General features: G+C 41.3%; 1 protein-coding gene across 4 annotated transcripts in view; it reads right to left on the bottom strand.

The window, feature by feature from the left end:
- Nucleotides 1–4639: 4639 nt before the first annotated feature.
- Nucleotides 4640–13970, bottom strand: part of MEAF6 (MYST/Esa1 associated factor 6) — a 33941-nt gene continuing 24610 nt past the window's right edge. Inside the window, exons 5-9 of one of the 4 annotated variants that reach the window (XR_002125850.1) lie at nt 11053–11245; nt 7504–7533; nt 7341–7398; nt 6682–6715; nt 4640–6188 (exon numbers count right to left, since the gene is read on the bottom strand). Coding sequence is in view for 2 of the 4 variants with exons in the window: in XM_019659093.1 (XP_019514638.1) it covers nt 6180–6188; nt 6682–6715; nt 7504–7533; nt 11053–11245 (266 nt within the window). In the remaining 2 variants the exon portion in view is untranslated. The remainder of the gene's footprint in view (nt 6189–6681; nt 6716–7340; nt 7399–7503; nt 7534–11052; nt 11246–13970) is intronic. The other 3 variants (XR_002125851.1, XM_019659093.1, XM_019659100.1) reach the window with 3 other exon arrangements.

Genomic DNA, 13970 nt, shown 5'->3' with positions numbered 1-13970 from the left:
CCAGAGGGCCCCGGTTCGGATCCCACATATGAGGGCCAGTGACACTGCCCTCTACAGCTAAGATGGTGCACGGCAGCTCAACCTGGGGCTGGGCTGCTGTGAGTCGCCGGCTACAGCATAGGCTGCAGCCCCTGCTGCAGTAGGTTGCCATGGGCTACCGTATGTAGCCAGCAGCCAGCGTGAGCGGCCAGCAGCCGCAGTGAGCGGCCGTCCAGAAGCCAGCGACTGATCTGCCTCACCCAGGAAGAGCACAATGATGGTGCCAACTTGGGCCAGTGAAGCAACGTCCTCCACAACTAGACTGAAGAACAAAACAACAGCAACTTGTCTGTTCCCCTTCCCCCAATTCCCCAGCACTGTTCCCATCCCCCAATTCCCCAATAAAAATCTTAAAAAAAACCAAAAAACTTTTGAATCACCAAAAAAAAAACAAAAAAACACACACAATGTGAAGTCATTTCAACAAATAGGACTATGTCAAACAAAAAAAGTAAACATCAATGAAAAAAAAAATCCCAAGAACTGGAGGAATAAGAAAGAGAGAGAGAGACAGAGAGAGAGAGAGAGAGGGAGAGAGAGAGAGAGAGAGAGAGAGGGAGAGAAGAAAAAGGAGGAGGAGGAGAAAGAGAAGAAGAGGAAGGAAGGAAGGAAGAATAAAAACTATTACAAGTATTTGTTTTTAAAAAATGATCTAGGCAATGACATTACAATGAGAGCCATTTGTTTTAACCTTTCGACACACACCCTTTGGCTCAGCAAGCCCACTGCTAAGAATTTATCCTATAAGTAAGTACTTAACATACTTGCAAACTGAAGTGTGTAAAACATGATGACAGCCTGGAACCGCAGAAGATGGCAAACAACCATAACGCCATCAGTAGAGGACTGGTTAAATAAATTTTGGTATACACATGCAGTGGAATATTAAGTAGCCAACAGAAATAATGAGGCAGCTGCTATTATAGAACATTCTTTAAGCTGTATTGCTAGATGAAAAAAGCAAGGGTCTACCAGTGTGCATCATATACTCCATTTTTGTAAGAGACACATGTACTTGTGCATATTGCTCACATATGTACCAAGTTCATCCAGAAGGATACACAAGAAACTGTCTCTGGGAAGGACAGCTGGTAGCTGAGGGACAGGTGGGTTGACTTTCCGTTGACAACACTTCAGTACCGTTTGAATGTATGCCATTTGAAAGACTACACTTTCAGGGATCATTTCTATCGTTGGTTACTAGAAAAGTTTCTCTGAACGTTGAGAGTACCTGATTATATGCCATTTGCATGGATTGCTTGTTCAAATTCAAAATTGTTGGGCTGGCCGAGTGGCTCAGTTGGTTAAGAGCTCGCTCAAGAGTGCGAGCTCTGAGCAACAGCAGTTCGAGTCCTGGCCCGAGCTGAGCAGCCGCTGAGCTGCCAACAGGTGACAGAATGGCTCAGCTTAAAAAAAAAAAAAATGTAAAGCCCCTTCGAGAACAGAAGTAAGTTATGAGGGTACCAGTGGGGATCTGAGGCAAGTTGTATTGGCCAGGGGTCTCCAAAGTTTATTCTTGTACACGAACAGTAAAAGCTTGAAGCATATATACCCCCACCATGTATATGTTGTTAAACCGTGATAACTGCTGTTTTTGAAGATCAAAATGGTTGAATCTCAACAATTGCTTGTAGTCCAACCTAACATTCATTTATAAATTATCTACATGTACTAATGAACTAACATTTTAAGTATATTTTATCACACTCAAAGTGAGGAACTAAATAAGGGTGAGCCTGAACATAAATATAAATCAAAGGCCTGATATATTCTTCCCACTGCCCATGAGCCACCCTCCATACTGTCCCCACTGGGGACAACTGCCCTACAAAAGTGGGGGTCAGAATCAACTCCACCACAGCCAAGCTCAGCAGAGCAAACTTCTACTCCTCAGAAGCAGTTCTTCAAACTGAAAACTGTTTCAAATCGTAAATCTTAGTGTTTACATAATTCAGACATGAAAACATTAGATGAATGCAGGAATGAGCCCCCAGTCCCTTCTTTTCATTATCACCGCATCTTCCGCACATATCACCTTCCCAGGCACTGACTGGCACCAGCCTGGGAGAAGTAAATGTGTACAAAACAGCACAATCCGCTCTCTCCACACTGCAGCCAAACCAGAGCACTGCCCCAGGGTTGGGCTTCAGGCGTGAATTTTTAGTGTAATAATGCCTCAGTAATTTGGAGTAAGGTTGAAGGGCAGAGAAATCAGAAAAGCAAAAACTAGGTCATAGACTATTTCAAAACAGCATACTTACTGCTTTCAAGCCCAGGTCATTTCACACTTGCCTGATCCCCTTATTTATTGCATAGGACAGGATGTCAAGAATGCTCTTGATAGGGGCGGCTGGTTAGCTCAGGTGGTTAGAGCACATGCTCATAACACCAAGGTTGCCGGTTCGATTCCCACATGAGCCAAGGAGCTGTGCCCTCCACAACTAGATTGAAACAACTACTTGACTTGGAACTGATGGGTCCTGGAAAAACAACACTGTTCCCAATAAAAGAATTGTTAAAAAAAAAAAAAAGCGCACTCCTTATAGAATACTTATGTCACCCCAGCACCCAAAGGCCCAAGCTTGGAGTTAGAAATAATTCTGCTTCCTACTCTTTCAAAGCAAGGGATTTTTTTTCTAAGCAAACAGGATAATATCAGTTGTGGGAAAATGCTTAACCTTCTTGATCAATTCCTTAGAGCACGCCAAAGACCCCAAAATATGGCTTTGTAAGTCCATGCTTTCAACCCACAATGGTCCTTTCCAAATTCATGATGCGTCCCTTCAGCCCCCCACCCTGGCCCCACAGAGCTCCATCGTTCCCTTTGTGGGTTGTTCCTGCAAAGTTGCCTTGGGCAACTTGTAGGGTCTGAGGGTGTTTAGAACATTGAGTTTGAATAAACTATTTCCTCAGCCCCCTGGAAGAGTCTACTTGACTCCGCTGGAAGCTTGGTACTGAGGCCATCCTCCCAGGCTAAGACATAAAACATAACTACAGTGTCTGGCCATGTTCTTCATGTCTTAAAACTACCTGAAGGAGCAAAGGACTTCCATCTTAAAAGGTGAGAAGGCGAAAGTACAGAAAAACAAGTTGACCCAGATGGCAGAAATCCATGACTGCCCTCAGCCCTTCCATGCCCTCACGTCTCCCTGGATTACAGGACAGGGGAGGCGGGAGGACACAGCATGGGAGTCATCTTGCAGTTTGGCTCTCGTTCTTTAAGCCAATTCATCTTCCATTCCTAAGATCTGAAGCAAAGCACTGTTCCAAACCCATCTAACTTGGTGAAGGCGCGCCCAGGAGGCACCTTCTCGGTGGCCTTGCCATCATTTCAGTTCAGTTCGCTGGTGGGGGGCTGCTAAGATGGGATGGCGTAGGCCACCCAGCAGACCTCTAGCAAACGTTATAGATGGGTACTATGAAGGAATCTGCTAAACGGGTTAGCACCTTTGTTCTTTTGATCAATGACTTGATCGAAGTCATTACCTTATCTCCTTTTCAAGTCAGGCAAACTTAGTTTATAATGGAGGTGATAAGTATCACAAGCACGGTAGGGAGGTAGCCCTTGGTGCCTTTTTCTCAACTACCCTAATGTCGGGAATCTAAACGATCTCTCAGGACTTGAAAATGTCCAGCACACCTGGCCAATGTACAGGAAAGCTGGGAGGCTCCCGTAGTCAGTGATTCAACTTCATAGAGAAAATAAGTATACAGCAAGCAGCCTGACACTGTAATCCTATATACACGTGGGTATATTCATATACAGAGATGCTTTTAAATATTGGGTTGTCGGAAAAGTCAGGACGCATTTTTGCAACGAAAAACAGAAAACTGTCATGACTTTTCCGACAACCCAATAATACACTTTTTAAAGAGCAGTCCTACTCTACCTTTAGCAAATGTCAAACTATGCGAGTCAAATCTTTTCAGGTTTGCCATACACTTTCTGCAGAGTTAAGGGAACTGTGGGTATTCCACCCCTCCTTGCTGGAAAAGGACACAAACCAACAAGGATACAGAATACTCTGGTTTCCATTGTTACTAGCTTCTTTTTTTTTTAAGGAACAATCTATTGGGTTGTCCAGCAAATCATGACGCATTTTTGCAACAAAAAAACAGGAAAAATACGTCATGACTTTTCTGACAACCCAATAAATGTAAGAAACTATTTCCTTACAAACTCTGACATTGGGCCAGCCAGGTGGCTCAGTTGGTTAGAGCGTGAGCACTGAGCAACAGGGTTGCCGGTTCGATTCCCACATGGGCCAGTGTCGCTGCGCCCGAGCTGAGCTGCCGCTGAGCTGCCAACAGGTGGCAGGATAGCTCAGCTGGTGAGAGCACGTGCTCCTAACAACAAGGTTGCCGATTCGACTCCCGCATGGGATGGTGGGCTGCGCCCCCCCGCAACTAGAGTGAAAATGGCGACTGGACTTCGAGCTGAGCTGCGCCCTCCACAGCTAAGAATGAAGGACAACTTGACTTGGAGCTGACGGGTCCTGGAAAAACACACTGTTCCCCAATGAAGTTAAAACAAAAACAAAACCGACATTGGATTTCTGCTCCCAAAGACATAGCCAATGACATCTAAATAGCCACAGAGTCCAAAACAAAACCAAGTTTATTTGAGAACAAGAGTGAAAGCTTCTGCACATCTGACAAGGTAGAATTGTTTTGATTTAATAGACACCACCCATATTCAGCTCTACCAATATTATCACAAATGGAACATATTTTTTCTAACAAAGATCTGGGCATAAGTAAAGGACTACAACTAAATAGAGGCAAAGGAAAGGGGAGGCCCAAATCTTACCCCTTAGACTGATTCACAACATGGGATTTAAATCACACCATCCAGTCTCTGAATGCAATGGTTCTCAGCTTGGCTTCTTATCAGAGTCCCAGGGACTCTTTGAAAGGAAATCCCCATAACTAGATGGTACCCTACCTAGCTAAGAGTCTCTGGGGGTTGGACCCAGGCATTAGTATTTTTTTTAGCTTCCTAGGGGATTCCAAAATGCAGCCAAGGGAGATGACCACTGCGCCAGAGGCAGGGAACAATTACCAGTGAGTTCCTTGGCCCATCACACCCATAAGGAAGAGGGGTCTGTTGGGCACTGATGGCTCTCGTTGATCCTATGTTTCACCCTGTTCAAGAGCTCCATAAGTTATCCGCTTTGGGCACAATTTTGAGGCTTTCCATATGCCTTAATGATTTGAAGAGCAATATTTAACCGGGCAAATACCAGCAACGAGAGAAAAGATGGAAAAGGAAATTTCCATAAGGCATGATACAAATAAATAAGTGAAAAAAACAATCTCAGGTTTAAAACTAAGCATGAGAAATCAAAACCTGTGAAATTTTATTTATACAAAAGAATAAAAATATCTATTTTAAAAGTACTGATTAAAACTTCGTTTTTCAGTTTTTCCTATTCCTTGAACATGAAACTGCTTCCAACTCAGAGATTTTAAGATAGGTAATTATTAAACAAACACTCTGTACCTTTCCCCTGCAACAAAACAAAGAGCCAAGTTCCCCATTTTATTTGTGGTAAACCAGATCACTTTCTGTTAGGAATACTGGCAACTCCACGAAACAGATGATCAGATATGTTGACAGGAAGGTATGAGCCGTACAAAGGCGTTACAAAAGAAGTCCCAAAATGAAAATAAGATGGTAAAAACAACAATAGAAAAATGATAAAACACAAACAAAATAAGAAAATGCCAGGTATTTACAGCCTCCCTCTGAAATGTAACCTGTGTTCTTTCAGCATAAAACAAGAGCAGAGACCATTTCCCAATGGGTATCGCAGACGAAGCTGGTGCCAGCCAGTTTGGGGGGAGACATTTGTTCCAAGAAGAGAGAGATTCAGTTAGCAACTTGCTGGGATTATAACCATGTCTTGGTCTTCCTGCAGTTCTGTTACTAAACATGACACAAAGTAAACGATCCGATGTGGTCTTACGGAAATGACTGGTTTGTCACATTTCAGAACAAACTACTCAGAGACACAGGCACTGGGTCTGGGAAAGCAGAGATGGTGGCCACACACTCGGGTGAGGGGTGTTTGTCTTTGTGAGGTCGGAGGAGGGAGGCAGGGCTCTACGGCCTGGAAGCTTCTGCACTAATGAGTCTTCTAATAGTCCTAAAGAGAGAAAAACAAGGCCCCAATTTATTCTCAGAACATTGGTCTGAACCTAAAACCAAACAAACAAAAATCTCATGAATAACTCTGCTAGGGGATTGTTCTATAGCCAACGATTCAATTTTAAATGTAATGTACATTATTTCATATCTGAAAATGGCCTGTCTTCTGAGTCCGCCAAAGGACTAAAATACCAATTCTGCCCTCATTATTAGACATCCTGAGCTCACCAGTCAGAAAAAAAAAGCTAGTATTAACAATTCATTATTTTATCAAAGAGATTTTCTTCAGTAAAAATGTGCAACCCCTTTCTCTCTCCAAAATATAAAAAAAGTAACACTTAAAGGTTAAAGTGTTTGCAGATGGACATCCCAGATTTTAAAACAAGAGTAGTGACCCCGGATTAGGAGCACTCAAGCTCTGAGGACGAATACATTTTTCTAATCATCTCCAGAATTACCAGGCTCTCTGAACTTGTCCAGCTGATACTTACAGCTCGTGGTTTTTTGTTTAACTTCAGATCAATCCTGTATAGGAAAGATAAGAGATATTTGCATTTTAATTTACAGAAAGAGTCCAAGAATCAGCTACTGCATAGGGCACAAGCTATAACAAAGACTATTTGGTTAAGTAAAATCCACATTCTTCATTAGACTATGTCATATTTAGCTGTTTATCCAGATATTATTAAGCAAGTATTTAAAGACATGAGCAAGTACTTTTGCCACAAGGCAAACTTAGATGACTCAAAAAGAAATACATAGCAGTTATGAAAGCCATATAATATTTTTCAAATGATTCCAAAATTACACATTAAAGAGATTGGCTTAAGAGGGCATGCTCTATGTTAATGTGTTAGTGCTGTGACTATACCACTGATAATCTCTGAGACACACAGTGATCAACAATAAGAAAGAGACTAGGAGTTTGTATTTATGGGCATGAAACACAGAAGAAATTAAACAAATTTCAATTTTTAAATCTTTCCAAAGCAAAGTATCAAGATCTTAAATTATTAATCTCCTTATGAAGCAAAGCCAGAAAATCAATTTAAATAAGAATTAAAGTAAAAGTTATCTATTTTAAAAGCAATTAAAATGCATAAAAGTGAAGTTTACTTAATTTTGCTGAAGTTATTAAATAAAATGTTACCTCCATCACGTTTTTCTGTTTTTAAAAAAAACTTCCCAGCCTAACCTAATATACATACCTACAATTAAACAGATAAACTATGGGTTAGAAAGGTCTCAAAAAGGCATATTGGTCTCTACACACTAAACAACACAGCACAAATACTAATTCAAATCAAACTTACTCAAAGTCATAATCAAACATGCCAGACGGGCTGAGGGGCAGCATTTGAAAGGAAGAAAGCAATAGAAATTAATATACTAATTGAATAAATTAGTCGATTAGCCACCCTAACAAGATTTGTAGAAACAAAATCAGCTTTAAGAATCTTAAGCCATAAAGTTTCAAACATCAAAGCACCAAAGATTTTGTGGTTGGGAGATTCCCTTCCCTCAGTGGTTTTCGTATCAGAAAAAGAGACTATGAAAGCAAAAGTTACTGCATTAGAAACTAGATACCTGCAGGCCTTGTATTAGATGTCAGATTCAGAGTTAGAACTTTGAAAATATTTAATTGTAATGACAAATATAATTAGGGCATTAGAAGAAATCGAGAAAGAAGGGTTTAGTCATATAATGAAAGGTGCTTTGAAGACAGTACTAACAACTCAGCAAAACATACTTGGACTAAAGTAAGAGAAAAACATTATACATTTTTTTTTAACATTATACAATTTCTAAAAAAGGAAACATTTTACAACTTTTAACTCAAGTTATATGTTCTACTCATGTCCAGGGATCATGGTACTCCTTCTCTACAGCATTCATTCTAGAAGCCAAGGGTCGAATGAGTAAACTTCAGTGATAGGTGAGTCTTGTTCCAGAAACTGCAGAGCCTGCACTGGTGATGGCAGTTAACTGTTTATGTCAGGGCTACAGTTAAGGAACACCCAAGTCTGCAGCGCCCCTATGAAAACAAAGGAAAGTTGACACCCACGAGCACCCAGGACTCAGGGATCTGGATGGGAGCAGTATGAGGTCGTCATTCAGGGCCATCACCGCTAATAGACCATGGTCTGGGCAGACCTCTACAGCACATGAACCTGGAGCATGACACCACCAGCTTCTCAGGTGGCTCCAAAGCTTTTCAGACTATAGACAGGTGGCAAACCAACATGCAAAATGTCTGCCTTTTCCTCCTAGCCAATGTTTGCAAGAGTGAAGCTGAAAGAAAGAGGATACAGTAAGTGTACAAACCAGGAACTATCAAAAATTTAACTTTCAGCCTCACTTAACTTTGTTCACAAATTAAAGGAGATTGTATCTACTTAATGAAAAATTCACAAACTACCTAAAAGAATTCTACAGTTTGGTATAGTTTATCTAAAAGAGAAGCTGTAAGTTATTATTTTAATTTTTTCTTTAAAGATACTGGGACTTCATCATTCAGGTATCATGTAAAATATAAAAATTCAGAACAGTGTGATCAATTATGAATGCTAAAAATTATCTGATAAATTTTCATAATCCTGAAGAGGACAAATTCAAAAGTAATTCCTTTTTGCTAAGTACCACATTTATTTCCACTTTGCTTTACTCACCACTAAACAGTGCCTGGCACATAGTAGGTACTCACACATTTGCTGAAATAATATACTATTGGCTTTATCTGACTATATGAAGTGTGGCACGTTGGAGGAGAAACAAGTACTGGACTGGGTGCAAACTTACAAATGTGTGCGAAGTGCTCCACCCTCAGCTCCACTCTGTCAGACCCACTAAGACATTAGTCAGGGGGCGGGGCGTCTGAGCCAGACATATTACCTGAATAAACATGTCAGGAATCTGAGACCCTTAATTGACCACTGAGGTGCCATTCAAGTGCACAGAACCTGTTTTCCCTAGAAAGGTAAATCAGCTCCACTCTGCTCCTTGGAGCACGCAAGTACCTAAGTCCAAGGGAGAAGCCCAGCCTGATTAAACCAGGAATATGACCAAAGGATCCTGCTTTCCAAACAAAAAACACTATTTGTGAAAACAATAACTAACAGCAAAGATCTTTATAAATCCTAGTAATTTTTCTGGAAGGAGTTAGTGTCTAGGGCCAAGAGAGAAAAGGGTAGGAAGAAGTGCTGTTCCTACGCAAGAAGTATGTTACCTAGAAATCTGTAAGAAGTATGTTAAATTTAATGCCTAATTCCATTTTATCATCAGCTGATCAGGAAAATAAAGTATTACCTATGTGAAATAAACAATAGCTATCTAGAGTCTATTTCTATCAGTAATAGAAAAAAAAGGTCCCAGAAACTTTAATGGAATTTCCCTACTCTAGACACTGAAACAGGAAAAGCATCATTATTTTAAAATGATGTTGGAGTATATTTAAGAAAAGCAACACAGAGCATGACATTTAATTATCTTGACAAGTTAAAAAAATATTTTTAAGAGTGTGGTTCTCTGCTACTGTTTGTGATAAGCTAGCATCGGTCCTATCACAGGGATCAAACAGCATGTAGCCTTACAGAAAAGGAGATGTAATTTTTGCTGTTTCTTACTGCACTTATAAGATTGGCAGGGTGATCTGTGGTTTGCAGGAAAATGTTAAGCAGCAGTCCTTAGTCTCTATTTGAAGGAAATACTAGATCTGCAATCTAAAAATTACCACCACCACCACCACCACCAAGAAAACCTCTTAAAAGAATTAAAGAATCAGTTGATGCCAAGGAGGCTTAAACCAGTTAAGAGTTAATTCTATATTATCCCTGTGTGCCATACCCATGGAGCTAACAATTTAAAGCTTTGGTGTATGAAGGAATATCCCACGTTTGTAAAGCAAGCCAATCCAGAAGCACAACGGAGGACAGGGAACCCCACCCATCCCTCGCACACCTCCTTTCATCTCCTCAGCACGCAGGCTCCTAAGAGGGGCAGAACAAAAGTTACCCTATGGATACCTGGTTTCCATGCCTCCCAGGAGGTCTGAGGCCAGGGCAAGATTCCTTACTCTAAAAACTATGCATTATCCTCTCTGAGTGCAGCTGTATTTCCCATTATTGGAGTTAATAGGCCCTGCATTATTATACAAACCCCAAGCAGAGTGAATGCTAAAATCCTCCCTGGGTGACACCTGACCTCTCTGTTCACTGATGTCATTCCTATCTCATTATGCACTGCAAAAGAAACACAGTGGACAAATGTTAACCTAGGAAGGCACTCAGACATCTTATAGACTCTATATTATTCCTCTGATATCTGAAATCAGCATATTGCAGATACAGAAAAACAGAGAAATCACAAGCAACCAAAAAACTTGTATTTTAAAAGAAAAAAGGCATGTTAGATCAGTTCTCTCCATTCACAAGGGAATAGAGTAGGCAGGAATCAGGATTCGGAGCAAAGGAATTTATCCCATTTTGCAGCTTCCCAACACGGACTAGTGGCAATTTTTCAAATACTATTACATAGGTTCTGCTTCCATTTCCCCTTTTCCACTTCTAAAAGGATTCCAAATTCAGCATATTAAAGGTTTTATGGAATAAAATTCTTCTACACTAGAAACAGTGAAAAGGCTGTCCCTCTGCATGGTTACACCAACTCATCCCTCAGAAAAATGAGTGTTTCCTTTGGACCAATGGAACTTCTTCCCAACAGCAACAGATGGGCTGAACCAACCTTGAAGAATTTTTATTCTAGTAAAGTCCCTTCACAGCAATGGTCATAGAAGCTTTGGGTGGGTGGGAGGAAGTTGGGGGCTGGGGGTATACAGGGTGTGGGGGGTGGTCCCTGCCACTGACCTGTGCCGGTTTTTATTCTTTCGTTTTTTATGGCTGCTGTGATGACTCCCTGAGGAAGTGGAAGAAGCAGCCTTCTGAGGTTTCACTCCCTGCACAGAGCCATCCAGCTCCTCAGGGTCCTCCTGGCTGGGCTCATTTTCCTGGTTGTGGAAGTCTGGAGAAGTATCACTTTCCGTCCCACTTCCTGGTTCCCCTGGAAGGAATAAACACAACCCCCGGAAGCATCATCAGTACTCCTCAGGCAACCTGTCAGTCAGGAGAGGTTTTTTTTGAGCACTAATGTATAGAAAAAGACTATATTCCTATCCTCACTGACCGTACCTTCTCATTGACAAGAAGATACATACAGTCAAAGCATCAAAGCTGGGGCCGGCCGAGTGGCGCGATGGTTAAGAACTGGCTTGGGATGCCAGAGGGCCCCGGTTTGGATCCCACATATGAGGGCCAGTGACACTGCCTTCCACAGCTAAGATGCTGAACAACAGCTCAACCTGGAGCTGGGCTGCTGTTAGTCGCTGGCGATGGCATAGGCTGCAGCCCCTGCTGCAGTGGGTTGCCATGGGCTACCATGTGTAGCCAGCAGCCAGCGTGAGCGGCCAGCAGCGGCAGTGAGCGGCCGTCCAGAAGCCGGCGACTGATGTGCCTCACCCGGGAAGAGTGCAATGAAGGTGCCAACTTGGGCCAGTGAAGCAACGTCCTCCACAACTAGACTGAAGAACAAAACGACAGCAACTTGTCTGTTCCCTTTCCCCTAATTCCCCAGCGCTGTTCACATCCCCCAATTCCCCAATAAAAATCTTTAAAAGAAAAAAGCATCAAAGCTACCAGAGTTTCTGAAGAATATGGAATCTGAAACAGTGTAACCAGAGGCAACAGATCAGGACAGCTGGGAGATGGGACCATACAATCAGGATAACCTGAATGCATAAAGGTTATTTAAACATAGACTACGCTAATGGGATTAATAATTATGTAAGAAGCATTACCGAAAACAGTTCTTTGGGACAGGTGAGGGATGACCTTGGGAAAACTTCCTGTAGCTGGCCCTGGTTCCTTCCCCAAAACCATACAGGAATCCTGTCTATCAAGAAAAGGGGCCCATGAAGAGAGCCCCATTACCTGAGTTACTCTGAGAAGTCTTAAGAATAGTTTTTAAAAATAGTGATAATACTCTTTAGCTGACACATATTCCCAATTTTAAAACATCCTTTAGATATATTAAACAAGCAAATTCAAGAATAATTTGTACAAATATCTATTTTAAGAATAATTACGTATATTTCGGTAAATGCATACTTTTTTTTCCCTGAAAGGAAATTTCTTGAAACTGATAAAGATGGGGGAAGACTTTCACTTTAGTCAACTGCTGAAGGATACTAAATATGTGAACATTATTTGCTTCCAAAATTGTCAAAAGAGGACAGCAGGACCAGGGGCCACTTTTCTTCTTTTTTATGTCTTTGTATTATAAACTGCTAGGAAGAGACTTCAAATTGAGTAGCACATGAATACAAGACGTGAAAGACAGAGATGGTCCCCCAAAAAGTCAAAGAGAAACAGAACCGGATCTCAGAAATCATGAAACTCTATTTTTGAACACTTCATAAAAGCAACAGAAGAGGGAGCTCTAGAACTATGAGTCTAGAAAAAGAATATTAACCAGTCTGGCCCTTCTGAAGTTCAAGAAAACGGATTTTATATAAAAATTTGCAAAAGAACTACAAAACTTACCACATCGAACTACAGTAACCACGACTGTACGGTACTTGCATAAAAACGGACATATTTTCAGGGAAGAGAATTCAAACTCCAGATATAAACTCTTAACATTTACGATCAATTGCTTTTCAACAAGGGTACATTGGCCAATCCGTCCCTTCTAACATTGACGGGGCAATTCTATTAAAAGACACTGATGAGCAAAATGAACTATTTATTCACTTTGGGCCAGATGCTATGGGAGTATTGAGTAAATGGATGAGGTGGTCATATTCTATAAGGTAAGCACACGTGTGTATATGCATGTGTGCAAACACATACAAAAAAGTGTAAACGGAATCAAAGCCCTATGAATGGAGAGCCCACCTATGTTACCTCTCCAAAGAGAGGTAACTTCCCAGGCACTAACCTATGTCCCAAAGTACTGACATGGATATGAAGTATCATGGGAGTCAGAGAAGAAATTGTGAATTATTCAGGAAAAGCTTCATTGAAGGGTGAAATTTAAACTGGACCTTGAAAAATGAAAAGCCAAAATAAGTACAAAAAATAGCACAAGTGCAGAGGTGAGAAAGCACAAGGTGTATTTGGGACAAATGAATCAAACAACATCACTTAAACAGAGAGCTTGAGAAATGAGAGGTGAAATGGAATGATAGGTTAAGAGGACTCATGTCAGATTAAGGGATTTTATCTAGGGAGACAGTATGAGGTGATGGTTAACAGAAGTGACTTGTGGCTTATCCTTTTTGAGCCTGTTTCCCCATTTGTAAAATAAGAATTATTTTATGTGTTGAGCATCTCTTACGGACCAGGCATTGGGCTAGAAACTGGGCTTCAGCAATGTTCCCAGTTTTCAAGGAGTAGCTTTAAGGATTAAATGAGATCATGCAAATAAAGTGTTTGCTTAGTGTCTGGAACACAGTAAGTGTTCAAATCTCAATATCCTTGAGGTCTACAAGCATGCAAATCAAATTCTAAACAAATAGTAAATACTACTTGCAGTAAAACAGTTGTTAGCAAGACATAACAAGGCGAAGCTATCAAGAATCTGAATTTGGGCCGGCCGAGTGGCTCAGTTGGTTAAGAGCTCGCTCAAGAGTGTGAGCTCTGAGCAACAGTGGTTCGATTCCTGGCCCGGGCTGAGTTGCCGCTGAGCTGCCCACAGGTGGCAGGATGGCTCAGCTAAAAAAAAAAAA

This window comes from Hipposideros armiger, unplaced genomic scaffold, assembly GCF_001890085.2.
Source record: "Hipposideros armiger isolate ML-2016 unplaced genomic scaffold, ASM189008v1 scaffold_10, whole genome shotgun sequence".
NCBI classification, from domain to species: Eukaryota; Metazoa; Chordata; class Mammalia; order Chiroptera; family Hipposideridae; genus Hipposideros; species Hipposideros armiger.
Note: the sequence above shows the minus strand (reverse complement) of the source record. Positions and strands in the feature narration are given on the sequence as shown.